This window comes from Serinus canaria, chromosome Z (genome assembly GCF_022539315.1).
Source record: "Serinus canaria isolate serCan28SL12 chromosome Z, serCan2020, whole genome shotgun sequence".
Taxonomy (NCBI): domain Eukaryota; kingdom Metazoa; phylum Chordata; class Aves; order Passeriformes; family Fringillidae; genus Serinus; species Serinus canaria.
Window position 1 is genome coordinate 11,819,117 of NC_066343.1, and position 16,975 is coordinate 11,836,091.

At 55.5% G+C, this 16,975-nt stretch overlaps 1 protein-coding gene and 1 long non-coding RNA gene across 2 annotated transcripts in view; both read left to right on the forward strand.

The window, feature by feature from the left end:
• Positions 1-16,496, forward strand: part of LOC115484910 (zinc finger protein 239-like) — a gene marked incomplete at its 5' end in the record, with an annotated part of 63,898 nt that extends 47,402 nt beyond the window's left edge. Inside the window, 2 exons of the mRNA XM_050986954.1 lie at positions 14,518-14,586; positions 14,740-16,496. Of these exons, the coding sequence (XP_050842911.1) occupies positions 14,518-14,586; positions 14,740-15,662 (992 nt within the window). The remainder of the gene's footprint in view (positions 1-14,517; positions 14,587-14,739) is intronic.
• On the forward strand, positions 1,895-4,558 carry LOC108963801 (uncharacterized). The gene is made up of 3 exons (XR_007780536.1): positions 1,895-1,910; positions 2,475-2,543; positions 4,464-4,558. It is a non-coding gene; the product is annotated as an uncharacterized LOC108963801 (long non-coding RNA).
• Positions 16,497-16,975: the final 479 nt, after the last annotated feature.

A 16,975-nucleotide genomic window follows, 5' to 3' on the forward strand; every position in this document is an offset into this window, starting at 1 on the left:
TTTCCTAATAAAGAACTGGTATTTCTAGTCCCATATCTTTGCCTGAGAGCTCCTTAATTTCAAAATTTATTATTATTATTATTATTATGAATTTTTTTGTTGTTATTATTATTTTTATTGGTAGTAGTATTCAGAGGGAGTGGAGTTTACATTTTCCTTTCCAAGGCAGGCTCCTGAAATGGGGAGACACCCCCAAGGTGGGGCCATGTAAAATAGCTCCTGCAATATGTAAATTAGTTATGGATATGCATGAGGGCCTATGAATATGCAACAGGCTGATGTAATTAAAACCAGATTAATTAGGGGGTGTCCTCATAGATAATTGGGTGGTCTTGGTGGCCATAATAACATTTGCTCCATGGTCCTTGTCTCCTCATAAATCAGCCTGTTGCATATTCATAGCCTCTTTTGCATATCCATAAACCACTTTATATATTCCAGGAACAAAATTGACTTCATCCTGTTTGGGGGTTCCACCCCCTCTCACCTCAATTTTGGGGTCCCTTCCCCATCGTTCCCCCAATCCCCTCCCCGTGTTTGGTTTTGGGGGTTCCAGGCCCCTCCTGCTCCTTTTTAGGGGTCCCGACCCCGCTTTGGTTGAATTTGGGGCCCCATCCCCAGGGTCACCTCCTCCCCCGCAATTCCGCTCCTGGCAACTGATGAGTCATCAGAAAGGAACGCTCTGATTGGCTGGAAATTACCCCGTGCTGTCTCTGATTGGTTTGCGTTGTCGGGCGCTGGGCTCTGACTAGCAACTGGTGAGTCAGCGCCGCGCCGGGCGCTGATTGGCTGGGAATCGCTGAGCCGGGCCGGTGTCCTCAGCTTTTGCCCAGCAACTGGATCGTCATCAGCGCCCCCCGCTGTGATTGGCCAGGATCTGCTTTGGGGCGGGAACGGGAGGAAGGGGTTATTTGGGGTATATTTGGGTATTTTGGGATTTTATTGGAGTTATTTTGAGGGGTTTGGGGGGTTTATTTGGGGTTATTTTGGTTTATTTTTTGGTTTTTTTTGAGGTTTCTTAGGGTTTATTTGGATTTATTTCATGGGGGTTTTTTTGTGTTCTTTGGTTTTTTTGGGGTGTTTTGCGTTTATTCGGAGTTATTTGGGTTTTGTGGGGTTTTTTTTAGGGATTATTTGATTGTGTTTGGGGTTTTTTAGGTATTACTTGGGGGGTTTTTTCGGGTGATTTGGGGTCATTTGTGTCAAAAATTCCGGGAAGGTTCTCCCAAAAAACCCGGGAATGTTTCCCCTCCATGAAACGGGAATTTTTCCCAAAAACTCCGGGATTTTCCCCCCAAAAACCGGGAATGTCTTTTAAAAATCTCGGACTTTTCTCAGCCAATAGCGGCGCGCCCCGCCCCAAAGCATCCAATCACGACCCACCCCGCCCCAAACAAACCAATCAATCACAGCTCGGTTTCTCTCATCAACTCCCGCCTCCCTTGCCTGGAACCAACCAATCAAGACTTGTTTTCCCGCAACAACTCCCGCCTTCTGTACATCGATCCAACCAATCACCGCGCACCTCCCCTCAGAAATGCCCGCCTCCCTCGCTCCTCTCCTGTCAATCACCGCCCCTTTTTCCAAGCCAACCAATCACCCGGCGCATTCCCTCAGCAATTCCCGCCTCCCTCTTTCTCAAACCCACCAATCACCGCGCGCATTCCCTCAGCAACTCCCGCCTTCCCCGCGCCGCTCCAGCCAATCAGAGACGAGCCCGGAGCGGCGCCCCTGACCCCGGGGCCGGGCATGGAGCGGGCGCCCCCTCCCCCCCCGCCGCCCTCTCCCCTCCCGCCGCCCCCCGGGACCCCCTCAGGGACCCCCGGTGCCCCCGGGCTCGGGCGGGTCCTGCGGGAGGCGCTGGGAGAGGACGGGGGGCTCCGGGAGCTCCTCAAGAGGCGCCGGGACAGGTGAGGGGTCCTGAGGGGTCGTGAGGGGAATTTGGGGAGGGGTCTTGGGGAGGGCCTGGAGGGAGATTTTGGGGGGGATTTGGTGGGGATTTGGGGGTCTTTGGGGGGTTTTGGGAAGGGGTCCTGAGGAGGGATTTGGGGAGGGGTCCTGGACGGAGTTTGGGAAGGGGTCCTGAAGGGGTTTTGGGGAGTGGTCCTGGGGGGGGAATTTGGGGAGGGGTCCTGGGGGGGTTTTGGGAGGGGTCTGGGTGGGTTTGGGGGCGATTTGGAGGAGTTTGTTGGGGATTTGGGGGTCCTTGAGGGGGGTTTTGGGGAGGGGTCCTGAGGGGTGAATTTGGGAAGGGGTCCGGGGGAAGAATTTGGGGAGGGGTCCTGAGGTGTCCTCGAGAGTCCTGGGCTGGATTTTGGGGAGGGGTCTTGGGGAGTTTTGAGAGGGTTAGGTGAAGGTCTGAGGGGTCCTTGAGGGGGTTTGAGGGGGGTCTGGAGAAGAATTTGCAGGAATTTGGGGAGGGGTCCTGGGAGCTTTTGGGGAGGGGTCTCTCATGAAGCCCCCTCCCCAAAAAGCCTCGAGGGGCCCTGGAATTGGCTCGTGTTCCACCGGCCAGTGCCGCCCCTGATCCAGAACGGGCCCCAGTGAGTTTGAAAAAAACCCCAAAATCCTCTCCAAAATCCCCCAAATCACCCTAAAAAAACCCCAAAATCCCCCCAAATTCCCTCCGAATCCCCCCAAAAACCACCCAACCAAATCTCCCCCAAATCCCCCCAAAGCGACCCCAAAAAAAACTCCAAATCCCCCCAAAAACCCCAAAGCTCCCAAAAATCCCCAAAATCCCCCAAACCCACCCCCAAAATCCCTCCCAATTCCCCCCCAAAATCCCCCTTCATCCACCTAAAATCCCCCCCAAAAAAACTCAAATCTCCTCAAATACTCCAAAAACCACTCACAAAAATCCCTCAAATCCCCTCAAAATATCCCAAATTCCCTCAAAATCCTACCACATCCCCCCAAACCCATCTCCAAACCCTCCCAAATCACCCCAAACCCCCCCAAATCCCCCCAAAATCTCCCAAATCCCCCCAGACTGCCCCCAAAACCCCCCAAATTCCCCCCCGAAAGCCCCAAAAATGCTCTACAATCCTTCCAAACCCTGGGGGGTTGGGGTTTGGGTGGGATTTTGGGGGTTTTTGGAATGATTTGGGGGGTTTGGGGAAGATTTGGGGGATCCTGGGGAGGTTTTGGGGGGGGTTTTGAAGGGGTTTTTTAGGTGGATTTGGGGAGGATTTTGGGGGCATTTGGGATGATTTTGGGGAATTTTGGGGGGGATTTGGGGGATTTTGAGGTGCCTGAGGGGATTTGGGGAGGACCCTGGGGGAGTTTTGGGGGATTTTGGGGGGATTTGGGGAGGATTTGGGGGGTTTGGGGAGATTTGGAGGATTTTCGGGAGTTTTGAGGGGGAATTTTAGGGGGGGTTTGGGGGGTCCCGGAGGGGTTTGGGTTGATTTTGGGGGGTCCTGGGGGGATTTTAGGGCATTTTTGGGGGGGTTGGGGGAGGATTTGGTGGGAATTTTGGGGGGTCCTGATGGGGTTTGCGGGATTTCGGGGGAATTTTCGGGGATTTGGGGGCATTTAGGGGGATTGGGGAAGATTTTGGGGGGATTTAGGGGGGTTTGGGGGGGATTTTCAGGCATTTTTGGGGTCAATTTGGGGAGGTTTTGAGGGATTTTAGGGCATTTTTGGGGATTTTGGGGGAATTTTGGGGGGTCCTGGAGGTGTTTGGGGGAGTTTTGGTGGGGAGGATTTTGGGGAAGATTTTGGGGGAGTTTGGGGTAATTTTTGGGGTTTGTGGGGTCAGGTCTGGGGTGGTTTTGGGGTGGTTCTCAGGATGTTTATGGGATTTTTGGGGTGGTTTCTGGGATATTTTTGGGGTGATTTTCAGGTTGGTTTTGGGATATTTTTGGGGTGATCCTCAGGATGTTTTTGGAATATTTTTGAGATGTTTACGGGATTTTTTGGGGTGATTTTTGGGATATTTTTGGGGTGATTCTCTGGATTTTTTGGGGAGTTTTTGGGGTGATTTTCAGGCTGGTTTTGGGATAATTTTGGGGTGTTTCTCAGGATGTGTATAGGATATTTTTGGGGTGATTTTCAGGATGGTTTTGGGGTGATTTTGGGATGGTTTTGGGGTGGTTCTCAGGCTGGTTTTGGGGTGATTTTGGGATATTTTTAGTGTGTTTTTGGGATGATTTCCAGGATGTTTATGGGGTTTTTTCGAGTGATTTTTGGAGTGATTTTTGGGATATTTTTGGGTTGTTTTTGGGGGGATTCTCAGGATGTTTTTCGGGAGATTTTCAGGATGGTTTTGGGGTAAATTTGGGGTGGTTTTGGGGTGATTTTAAGGGTGGTTTTGGGGTGTTTTTGGGGCGATTCTCAGGATGTTTGATGGGATATTTTGGGGTGATTTCGGGATGTTTTTGGTGAGGTTTTTGTGTTGATACTCAGGATGGTTTTGGGCTGTTTCTGGGATTATTATGGGATGTTTTTGTGTCCTTTAGCCGCCCGTTTGGCCTCGCTGGCCCAGGAGCTGTTCCCGTGCCGGGCTGAGCTGCTCCAGGGGGGGCTGGGGGGGCCCAACCGGGGCCGGGTCCTGCGGCACCTCCTCGGGGCGTGGCCCCTCCTCGTCCGGTATCCTCTGGGATTTGGGGGCTGGGGGCTCCATTTGGGGGCTGGGGGCTCCATTTGGGATCTGGGGCGGCTCCTGCTTGTCCTGTATCCTGTGAGATTTGGGGTCTGGGGGCTCCATTTGGGGCTTGGGGTCTGGATTTGGGACTGAGGGCTCCATTTGGGGTTTGGGGTCAGATTTGGGATTTGGGGGCTCCATTTGGGATCTAGGCATTTGGATTGGGGTTTTGGGGTCCTTCTTTGAGGATTTGGGGTCTGGGGTCTCTCTTTGGGGTTTTGGGGTCTCCCTTTGGGGTCCTGTTGCTGTTCCTTGACCCCCCAGCTATGACGGGGACAGCAACCACGCCCCGTGCAGCCGCCGCGGGCACCGAGCCCACTGGGCCCTGCTGATCGGTGAGGAGGGGTCCCCAAAACCCCAAAAACACCCCAAAATCCCCCTAAAAATCAAAAAAAACCACCCCAAAATCCCTCCAAAAACCCCAAATCCTCCCTGGGGTCACCGAGCCCACTGGGCCCTGCTGATCGGTGAGGAGGGGTCCCCAAAAACCCCAAAAAAATCCCTAAAAATCACCCCAAAATCCCCCCCAAATCCCCCAAAATTCTTCCTACAAATCACTCCCAAAACCACCCAAAAATCCCCCTAGAAGTCCCCATATAACACTCCAAAATCACCCCCAAAAACACTCCCAAACCCACCCCAAAATCCCCCTAAAAATCCCCCCAAAATAATCTCGGAATCCCCACAAAATCCCTTAAATTCACCCCTAAAATGCCCAAAATTCACTCAAAAATCTCCCTCCAAACCCCCAAATCTTCCCAAAATCCCCCAAATTCACCCCTAAAATCACCCCCAATATCCCAGAAATCCATCCCCAAATTCACCCATAAAATCTCCAAAATCCACCCCAAAAACGCCCCCAAACCCCCCCAAAAACCCTCAAAAATCCTTCTAAACCCCCCTCCAAAATCTCCCCAAAAATCCTCCCAAAATCCCCCAAATTCACCCAAAATCCCCCCAAAAAACCACCCTGAAAATGCCCATTTCCAGGGGTGTCCCTGAGCCCCCTCCCCAATTCCGGGGGGGGGGGGAGGGGAGGTGGTGGTCTCTCTCTGAACGCCCCCTCCCCCATTCCAGGGCTCTCTCTCTGAAGCCCCCTCCCCAATTCCAGGGCTCTGTCTCTGAAGCCCCCTCCCCCATTCCAGGGCTCTGTCTCTGAAGCCCCCTCCCCCATTCCAGGGCTCTGTCTCTGAAGCCCCCTCCCCCATTCCAGGGCTCTCTCTGAAGCCCCCTCCCCAATTCCAGAGCTCTCTCTCTGAAGCCCCCTCCCCCATTCCAGGCCTCCTCGTGGTCGTGCCCCCCCAGGAGCCGCTGGGACCCCAATTCCAGAGGGACCCTGAGATCCCCAATATCTTCCATGTCCCGGGATTTGGGACTGGGGGCTCCCAAAATGGGTCTGGGGGCTTCTCCTTTGGGTTTCTGGGGTCCTTAATTGATAAGGGGCCTCAGTTTGGGGAGGGGTCTCAGTGCCAGGAAGGGCTGCGGGATTTGGGGCAGGGGTCTTGGTTTGGGTCTGGGGGCTCCCAATTTGTGTCTGGGGGTTCCCAATTTGGGGAGGGGTCTCAAACTGAGGGGTCCCCCAATTTAGAGTCTGGGGGCTCCCAGTTTGGGTCTGGGGGCTCCCAATGTGGGGAGGGGGTCTCAGGCCAAGGGGGCTCTCAATTTGAGTCTGGGGGCTCCCAATTGGAGAAAGGGCTGTGAGATTTGAGTCTGGGGTCTCCAATTGGGTTGGGGGTACCAAGTGGGCCCGAATTGGGTCTGGGGTCTCTAATTGAGTCTGGGGTCCTGAACTGGCTCGAGGATCCAAAATTGGGTCTGGGGTCTCCATTTGGGTCGGGAGTCCCGACTGAGCCCAAATTGGGTCTGGGGTCTCCAATTGAGCCTGGGGTCCTGAGCAATCTCAAATTGGGTCTGGGGTCTCCTTCTGGGGTGGGAGTCCCAAGTGATTCTGAATTGGGTCTGGGGTCTCCATGTGAGTCGGGAGTCCTGAGCAATCCTGAATTTGGTCTGGGGTCTCCATGTGGGTCTGGCGTCCCTGCTGCCCCCGAACTGGGTCTGGGGTCTCCATGTGGGTCAGGGGTCCCTGCTGCCCCGAATTGGGTCTGGGGTCTCGGTGGGGGGCGGGGCTGCCGCTGCTGGCCCTGCAGGGGAAGAGCCCCCGGCCGCAGCTGTGGCCGCTGGGGGCGCTCGCGGCCAGCAAGGCCCAGCAGGGGGAGCTGAGCTCGCAGCGCTGCGGGGGCGGATTCCTGCTGCCCCCTGGCGGCCTGGCCCAGGGACTGCAGGGCCGCGCCGTGCTCCTGCACCCCCTGGGGGAGACCCCTCCCCACATTAAACACACTGAAGACCCCTCCTCACAATAAAAAATGGAAAATTTTTTTGTGATTTTTTGGGTGATTTTTTGTGATTTTTGGGGTGGTTTTTTTTTTTTTTTTTTTGGTGATTTTTTTGGGGGGTTTGGGGGTTTTTTGGGTTTTTTTGGGGTATTTTGGGGGGATTTTTGGGGGTCTTGGGGAGGCTGTGAGAGGGGTTTTGAGGAAGATTTGGGGGATTTTAGGGGGTTTTTCAGGAGATTTGGGGTTTTTTTGGGGGCTTTTGGGGAGGTTTTAGAGTGGTCTTGGGGAGGTTTCTTGGGTGGTTTTAGATCAATTTGGGGAGGTTTTGGGTGGTCTTGGAGGTGGTTTGGGGGATTTTTTGGGCTCCTTCTGCCTTTTCTTGTGTTTCTTTGGGATCTTGAGGAGGTTTTGGGGTGATTTGGGGGGATTTTGGGGGGTCTCAGGGGTCTCTGGGGGAGGTGAGCCCGCAGCGCTGCGGGGGCGGATTCCTGCTGCCCCCTGGCTGCCTGGCCACGGCACTGCAGGGCCGCGCCGTGCTCCTGCACCCCCTGCCGACCCCTCCCCAAATTGAACACAGTGAAGACCCCTCCCCACAATAAAAACTGATTTTTTTTGTGATTTTTTGATGATTTTTTGGGGTTTTTAGGGTTTTTCTGGGGGATTTTTTTGGGGCGCTGATGGTTTTTGAGGCTTTTTTGGTGATTTTTGAGGGTGTTGGGAGGTTTTTTGGGGGCTTCTGGGGATTTTTGGGGGGATTTTGGGGTTTTTTATTTTTGGAAATTTAATGGGCTCTTTGGGGTTTTTTGGGGGCATTTTGGGGGGATTTTGGGGGAGATTTCGGAGAGGTTTTGGGGAAAAAAATGGAAAGGTTTGGGGTGGTTTTGGGACAATTTTGGGAGGTTTTGGGGCGTCTTGGGAATTTTTGGGATCTTTTTGCTTTTTATTGTGGTTATTTGGGATCTTGGGGAGGTTTTGGGGGGATTTAGGGCTGCACCCCCCGCCGCAGACTCCTCCCCAAATTAAAACCTCCTGAAGACCCCTCCCCAAAATAAAAAATGGAATTGTTTGGAGGAGATTTTTTGGGAAAATTTGAGGTGAATTTGAGGGAATTCGTTGGGTTTTGGGGGGATTTGGGGTTTTTCAGGGGTTTTTGGGGGTTCTGGGCAGTTTCAGGATTTTTGGGAGGCTCCATCCCCCCCATTTTGGGGAGGGGTCCCGTCGCTTTTCCTCGGATCCGCCAGGGGGCGCTGCCTCACCAGTGGGCGTGGTCTGCGGGAACAGCCAGCCTCTGATTGGCTGCGGTTGGGAAGGGGCGGGGCTGGGGGCGGGGCCTTCAGACCCGGAAGCGGCGCAAGGGCACGCGGGGAGCGCGGGAACGGAGCCGAGCGGGGACCCCCCGGGAGCCCCAAAATCCCCCCAGAATCCCCGCTGGGATCACCGAGCCCACTGGGCCCAGCTGATCGGTGAGGAGGGGTCCCCAAAACCCCAAAACACCCCCTCAAAATCCCCCCAAAATGCCCCCGAGACCCCCTCCCCAACCCACCCCGGGACCCCCCCCCCCAAAATAACCCCAAAAATCCCTCCCTGACCCCCCAAACCCGCCCTTAAATACCCCAAAAATCCCTCCCGAACTCTTCTGAGCCTCGCGAAAATCCCCCTGAGACCACCTCCCCCAAAATAACCCCAAATTCCCCCCCGAACCCTCCTGAGCCTCGCGAAAATCCCCCTGAGACCACTCCCCCAAAATAACCCCAAAAATCCCCCCCGAATCCTCCTGACCCCCCCAAACGCACCTCGAGACCCCACCAAAATCCCCCCAAGAGCCCCCCAAACCCTTCCAGTGACCCCCCAAAATTCTCCCTGAGACTGCCCCAAATTCCCCTCCAGAACCCCCCAAAACCACCCCGAAACACCCCAAAATCCCTCCCGAGACCCCCCCAGAAATCCTTCTCGGAGCCCCCCCGACCTTCAAACCCCCCCAAATCCTCTATGCCCCCCCAAATTACCTGAACTCCCCAAATCCCGGTGACCCCCAAACCCTCAAATTCCCTGAGCCCCCGCCCGAAATTCGTTCCTGCCCCCCCCGAACCCCCAAATCCCCTTTGCACCCCAAATCCCCTGCCCCCAAAATCCCCCTGAGCCCCCCAAATCCCAGTGCCCCCCAAATCCCCCTGAGCCCCCCAAATCCCCTTGAGCCCCCCGAAACCCCCCTTTGCCCCCCAAATCCCGGTGCCCCCCCCATGCTCCTCCTGTCCCGGGGGTCCCCCCGGCCCTTTCACCGCTCGGGGGGGGCCCTGGGGGGGCTCAGTCCTGATCTCCCCAAAAACGGGGACACCTCTAAAAAGGGGACCCCCCCAAAAACAGCCGGGACCCCCCCCAAAACCAGGTCAGTGAATTGGGGGGGTCCCGGCTCCTTTTTGAGGGGGGTCCCAGAATTTGGGGGGGGGTCCCGCTATTTGGGGGGGTCCCGGGATTTTGGGTGGTCCCGGATTTTGGGGGGTCCCGGGATTTTTGGGGGTCCAGGTTTTTGGGGAGGGGTTCCAGGTCTTTTTTGGGGAGGGATCCCAGCCCCTTTTTTGGGGGGCTGCGATATTTGAGGGTGGTCCTGGAATTTTGGGGGTTCCCGGACCTTTTTGGGGGGCTGCTGGATATAGAGGGGGTCCCGGATTTTGGGGTGTCCCGGATTTTGGGGTGTCCCGGATTTTGGGGTCCCTGATTTTGGCTGGTCCCGAATTTTGGGGGTCCAGGATTTTGGGGGTCCCCGGGTTTTGGGGAGTCCTGGATTTTGGGTCCTCAATTTTAGGGTCCTGGATTTTGGGGGGTCCCGGATTTTGGGGGTCTTGGATTTTGGGATGTCCCGGAATTCGAATGTCCCAGATTTTTGGGGATCCCGAATTTTGCGGCTTCCAGATTTTTGGGGTGTCCCCGATTTTGGGATGTCTCGGATTTGGGTGGGTCCCGAATTTTGGGTGTCCTGAATTTTGGCGGTTCCTGATTTTGGGGGTTCCGGATTTTTTGGGGGGTCACAGGTTTTGGGGGTGGCCCCATATTTTGGGGGAGCCCAGTATTTTTGGGGGGGTCCCGGATTTTGGAGGTTCCCGATTCGGGATATCCCAATTTTGGCAGGTCCCGAATTTGGGGGGTTCCAGATTTTGGGGTGTCCCGGATTTTGGGATGTCCCAGATTTGGGGGGTCCCAGATTTTAGGGGTTTGAGATTTTGGGGTGTCCCTGATTTTGGGGTCCCGGATTTTGGGGGCATCCACGATTTTGGGTGGTCTCAGATTTGGGGGTCCCAGATTGTGGGCTGTCCTGGATTTTTCGGTGTCCCAGATTTGGGGGTGCGGCATTTGGGGGGGGGGGGTCTCTCACCCTGTGCCCCCCCAAAGGGCGGCAGGCAGGGCCAGGGGCGCCTGGTGCCCGTGGGCAGAGTGAGCCAGGCAGCGACCATGGCCGGTACTGGGGCAACTGGGAGTGAACTGGGAGCACTGGGAGGGTCTGGGAGGGGACTGGGATCAAACTGGGAGGGAACTGGGATGGGGATTAGGAGGGATTGGGAGCGACTGGGAGCACTGGGAGCGACTGGGGATGGAAAACTGGAGAACTGGGAGGGACTGGAGGGAACTGGGAGGAGATGGGCGGAAACTGGGAACGGGAAACTGGGGAACTGGGAGGGACCACTGGCGCATCCACACTGGGGAGAGGCCCTACGAGTGCCCCGAGTGCGGGAAGAGCTTCGTGCGCTGCTCCAGCTCCATCCCCCACTGCAGGAACCACTTTGGGCACAGCCCTGGTCACCCACATTCCCTGTGATCCATGTTGGGAACACACCTCGCTGCTTCTTCTTTTGCTTTGGCCTTAATTTCTTTCTCTTCTCGGTCTCTTTGCAATCCAAAAGCCAAGAGGGATTCATCTGTCACCTCAAAACGACACTAATCCCACTGAAAACAGCTCAGTCTTTTCTCAAAAGGGCTCAATCCACCTCAAAAAAACTCAATCCTACGCCAAACTCACTCGATTCCACAGCCAGCAGAGTGAGATGGGATTGGGAGGAGACTGGGAGAAGTTGGATCCCAATTTGGAGCGGTGGATGATTTCTTTCCCGTTCATGTTCAGTCCGGTGCAGTTCTGTTTGCAGAGTGCCGCCTGCCAGAGTGTCCCCTCAGAGCTGCCGCCCTTGGCCTGAGCCCGCCCCTTTCCCCTCACGGTTCCGCCATTTCCTCGCTCCCTTTCCCCTCTCGGTTCCACCCTTTCCTCGCCCCCTTTCCCCTCACGGTTCCCGCCCTTTCCTCGCCCCTTTCCCCTCACGGTTCCGCCCTTTCCTCGCCCCTTTCCCCTCACGGTTCCGCCCTTTCCTCGCCTCCCTTTCCCCTCACGGTTCCGCCCTTTCCTCGCTCCCTTTCCCCTCACGGTTCCGCCCTTTCCTCGCCCCTTTCCCCTCACGGTTCCCGCCCTCTCCTCGCCCCTTTACCCTCACGATTCGGCCTTTCTGAACCGGGGGAGGAAGAGGAGGGAGGGAGGAAGAGGCCAAACGGCCACAGCAGAAGAGAAGGAGAATCTCATGGCACTGCGCTGAATGGCCGCAGCCCCGGGACCATCGCCCCCCATCCCTCAGGTGCCCGGGGAGGGGGAGCTCGGCCCAAAGATCCCGGGGGGCGCTGGGTTTGGGGTTTTTGGGGGGGATGTTTGGAGCTGGCAGGGCTCCAAAGCCGAGCCACAGATGCCCCTCGGGGGACATCGGGGGGTTCCCGGGAGGTGTTTTTGGGGGTCCCAGAGCTGTCAGTGGCTGCTCCCAGTGTGAGCCCTCTTGTACCTCCCGTGTGCTTGCAGTTTCTTCAGCACTCCCAGTATGAGCCCAGTAACTCCCAGTATGAGCCCAGTAACTCCCAGTCCTTCCCTATGATGATGGAATTTGCTCCCAGCAGGGCCCCATTTGCTCGCAGTTCCTCCCAGTTTCATCCAGCGCATTCCCAGTTCTCCCAGTTAATCCCCAGCATTGTCGTTTGCACTCCCAGTATGATCCCAGTCCTCCAGCAGCACCCCAGTCACTTCCACTTGCCCCCAGCGTTTTCCCAGTTCCCCCAGCACATTCCCAGTCACTCCCAGTCTGGTCCCAGTCACCACCCGTGTGGTCTGAGACCCTCCCAGTATATCCCAGTTGTCTTCAGCATTCTTGCAGTCATTGCCAGGCACTCCCATTTCTCTCAGTACGGTTCACTAGACCACAGTTGTCTCCCAGTTGATCCCAGTTCCTTTACTTATATCCAGACTTAGTACCAGTATGGGTCTGCGAGCTCCCAGTAACCCTCAGTGGGGGTCCAATCACAACCTCTCTACTCCCAGTATGATTGTAGCCATTCCCAGTATGATCCCAGTGTCATCCCAGTGTCCATCAGTGTGATCACAGTCTGCCCTGGCATGGCAGTATGACCACAGCATGAATGTCTGAATAGAAACCCAGCACAGTCCCAGTCACTCCCAGTACGATCCCAGTATGATGTCAGTACCAAACCAGTACAGCCCCGGTCACTCCCAGTACCATCCCAGTATGATGTCAATACAAACCCAGCACAGCCCCAGTCACTCCCAGTAGGATCCCAGTATGATGTCAGTACCAAACCAGTACAGCCCCGGTCACTCCCAGTACCATCCCAGTCCAGCCCAGTCCCTGGCAGCGCTGCCACTGCTGGGATCCCCCAGCCCTGGGTGTATTCCCCCCTCCCGGAGGTGCCGAGAGGAACCCCAAGGGCTGGCAGTGCCCAGGCAGGGTCCCCAGCACGGCCCAGTTTGGATGTGCAGCCCCCAGTTTACCCAGTTTGCCTCTCCTTTGGCCCGGGCCGGGTTCCCCCCGCCCGCAGCGGCTGGGAGCAGCCGAGAGCCCCGCGCTGCCCATCCCGACCTGTCCCGACTCCATCCCCGCTCCAGCCGCGGGCTTCGGGCTTCGGGAACGGGGCACCGAGGGGGTCGGGGCTGCTGGAGGAGGAGGAGGAGGGAGGGAAGGGCAGGGATGGAGGGAGAGAACGAGGGGTTTGGGAGGAGGAGGGGGAGAAGGGATGGAGTAGGAGGGATGAAGGCGGAGAGAGAGCAGCGATAGAAGGAGGAGAAGGAGGTGGGGATAAGACAGAGGAAGAGGAGCAGGAGAGGGGATGGAAGAGGAGGAGCGGGAGGAAGAGGAGGGACAAAGGCGGATCAAGGCTGATCAGCCGGAACCACGCGCTCGAGCCCTGCCTGAATTCGCAGCCCCCACCTGTGGGATCATCGCCCCCCCCTATAGCGCAGGTGAGCGGGGAGGGGGAGCTTGGCCCAGATATCCCGGGGGGTGCCTGGGTTGGGTTTTTTGGGGGATGTTTGGAGAATGGAGAAGTCCAAGGCTGAGCAGAAAAGGCCCCTTGGAGGGGACATCGGGGGTGGCGGTGGCGGCTGGCGGCAGAGGCAGCCTGGAGGAGCAGAGCCCTGTGTCCCCCAGGAGCCCAAAGTGGGGAGCCCAGAGAGGGGGGAGCGCCGCCGTTGGCGGGACCCTCAAGAGGCTGGAGAGGGGCAGGGGGGACTCCTTGGAGCCGCTGCAGCCCAGAGCAGAGAATGAGGGGAGAAGGGAGCCCGGGAGCCCAAAGAGCCCCGGCATCCCGAAATGGGGAGAGCGGAGAGGGGGGAGCTTTTGGGATTGCTGGGACTGCCAGCAGCCTGGGCAGGCGGGCACCGAGGAGAAGGCGGACCCCCAATCCAAGTGTGACCCCGGCAGCTGGGACAGGGGGGAACCCTGAACACCAGAGTGGAGGGACCAGGGACCGGGAACTCCTGGGAGGCTTTTTCAGGTCAGAATCTTGGTGTTTGGGAGGTTTTTGTGGAGCCCAGATGGCCGGGGACTTGTAGAGACAGACTTGGGCAGTGGGACCTTCAAACTCAGCGTTTGTGGGGGAAGATGAAACAGGAAAGCCTTATAAATCTGATTGTCTGGCAAAAGATTTTGAGAATGTAGGAAGTATGTGCAGGATTGAAATGAAAGCAAGCTTTGAGATACCTTAGTTACTGAACAACTGGAAAACAATGGAAGGTAATCCCCTTGTGATGAAAGAATTCCCTCTGCTTGCAGACAGGTCCAGGGGCCAGCGCAGACCCTGCTAGCTCAGCAGAAGGGGTCCAAAGAGGAGTTTGCAGGGTTTAAAATGTAACACGGTTTGGTGATGTAATGATTCCTATAGGCTGTATGTAAATGCTATAGGATTTGTATCTTCCACTGGATTGGTGAGTGAGAAATAGAATATTCAACACAGGAGAAGATTTATTGTGCTGTAACAGGAACCTTACTCTCTTCTGCTCTTGCCCTCTTCCTCTCTCACCCTCTCATCCTCTCTCCCACTCCCTTCTCTCGGGCCTGCTCTGAGCTGTGGCTGGCAGCTCCCAGCAGGGCCCCTGTGCCCAGGCCCTTGGCAATGAACCCCAAGTTCCCCGACCTGGCTGCAGAGATCTCTGGTCTCCGTCCCTCCCGACCGTCCTACCCCCGACTCCTACAAACATCTCATCCCTTGTTTTCCCCACAGCAGGATTTCCCATTGCCCACCCCTGGGAGGCTGTGAGGAAGAGGAAGATGCCCCGGGACACTGAGGCAGGTGAGGAGGAAGTCAGTGCCCCTTTCCCCTCTGTGCTGCTCCATCTCCCAGCCCAGCACAGCCCCGGCTGCAGGACAGCCCTGGGGGGATCTCCATTCCCTTGCCTGTGACACAGAGGCAAATCCCATCCTGTCCTTGTCCTTCCTCCCCCAGAGCAGGAGCTGAGCATGGAGAGCAGGGAGGACAAATCCCCGGGGCAGAACCTGGTGGCAGAGGCCGTTTTGAGCGGCTCCACGGCGCAGGAACCCAACGAGGAGGAAAAGCCCCGGAGATCCCGCAGGAGGAGGGGCTGCAAACGCAGATCACAGGGATCTGAGGGGGAAAGAGCCAGCCTGGGCCAGGAAGGCGGCCGGAGATGGAGCCAGAGCTCAGAGCTGGTGCTCCATGAGCAGGTCTGTGATGGGGAGAAGCCCCATATGTGTGAGGAGTGTGGGAAGAGCTTCAGGTGGAACTCCAGCCTGATCCTGCACCAGAGGATCCACACCGGGGAACGGCCCTACGAGTGTGATCAATGCAGGAAGAGGTTTCACACCAGCTCTGATCTCCTCAAACACCAGTGCACACACACAGAGGAGAGGCCCTTCCGCTGCCCTGACTGCGGGCAGGGCTTCAGGCGAAACACCCATCTTGTCAGGCACCGACAAATCCACACTGGGGAGAGACCCCACGAGTGTGGGGAATGTGGGAAGAGCTTCAGGCAGAGCTCCACCCTTATCAGCCACCAGAGGACCCACACTGGGGAGAGGCCCTACAAGCGTGGGGGATGTGGGAAGAGCTTCGGCCGCAGTTCCAAACTGATCCTCCACCAGAGAACCCACACTGGGGAGAGGCCCTACGAGTGTGATAAATGCAGGAAGAGGTTTCAGACCAGCTCCTATCTCCTCCGGCACTATCAGATTCACACGGAGGAGAGGCCCTTCCACTGCCCTGACTGCGGGAAGGGATTCAGGCAGAACTCCACCCTCATCACCCACCGGCGCATCCACACTGGGGAGAGGCCCTACGAGTGTCCCCAGTGTGGGAAGAGCTTCTCCAGCAGCTCTCACTTGACCCGACACCAACGGAGGCACCACTAAGGGAAGCCCTGCGAGTGCCCGAGTGCGGGAAGAGCTTCGTGCGCTGCTCCAGCTCCATCCCCCACTGCAGGAACCACTTTGGGCACAGCCCTGGTCACCCACATTCCCTGTGATCCATGCTGGGAGCACACCTCACTGCTTCTCCTGTTGGTCTGGCCTCAATTTTCTTGTGCCTCATCTTCATCCCTTAAAAACTCCCAAAACAGGCTAAATGAAGGAAATTGATCAAATATATCTGAAGTCCCACCATTTCTCAGGTGTTTGAGGAGGAATTTAGGATTTGGGGACACATTCTGTGTGGAGTGCCCCTGTTGCTAAAAGGCGGGAATTTGATCTCACCCTTCTTATGTTGCTAAGAACTCCTCCCCTGGCCCAAACCCCAACTCCACCCCTGGGATTCCCTATAAAAACCCCAGGCCCTGCCTTTGCCCTGTCTTTTGGGGTCAGAAATGGATTCTGGAGCTCTCTGAAACCAAGACCTGTCTCGTTTGTTCCCGGCACCGGCAGCTGCAGCCTCCGTGGACACCATGAACTCATCTGCAACAATTCTGGAGGATTTGTGGGTTCTGGGAGGATTTTGGGCAGTGTTCTCCATCTCTTTGCACTCCAAAAGCCAAGAGGGATCGATCTGTCACCTCAAAACCACTCAAATCCCACTGAAAACAACTGAATTTTAACCCATAAAGGCACCATAGCAGCTCAAATTTCTTGTTCCCTTGTCAAAAACACTCAATCCCAGGCCAAACTCACTCCATTCCACAGCTGCCAGGGTGAGTTGGGTTTGGGAAAGGATTGGGAGAAGTGGGATCCCAATTTGGAGTGGTGGGATGGGGATTGCATGGGGCTGGGTGTGTGGGATGTATTTGATAGCAAATAAAACTTTCAGAGTTACTGATTTCTGTCCCATTCATTCTCAGTCAGTTCTGTTTGCAGAGTGCCACCTCAGCTGATTCAATTCCTATAAAGATCCAATTTTTTAAGTCATCTAACCCAAACAATCCAAAAACCAATATTCAAATGAAACAACCCACCTGCAATTAAATTTTTGAAAAGTAATTTTAATTTTTTTGAGTAGTTAAGGATGGTATTAAAGTTTAATGGTTTGGGTAAAATTTGTGAGATTTATAGTGGTGTTTGGTTTTGTGTTTAGTATATTTATAATATGAATTGTTTTACTAAGGTGTGTTAGATTGCATGTTATTTTTTTTAGATATTTTTTATCTGAAGTACATTAGTCATCGAGTTAAAACTTTCAAGAGTTATTTCTTGGTATATAATTTATTTATAGTTACTGGTGATGTTATAGTAATAGT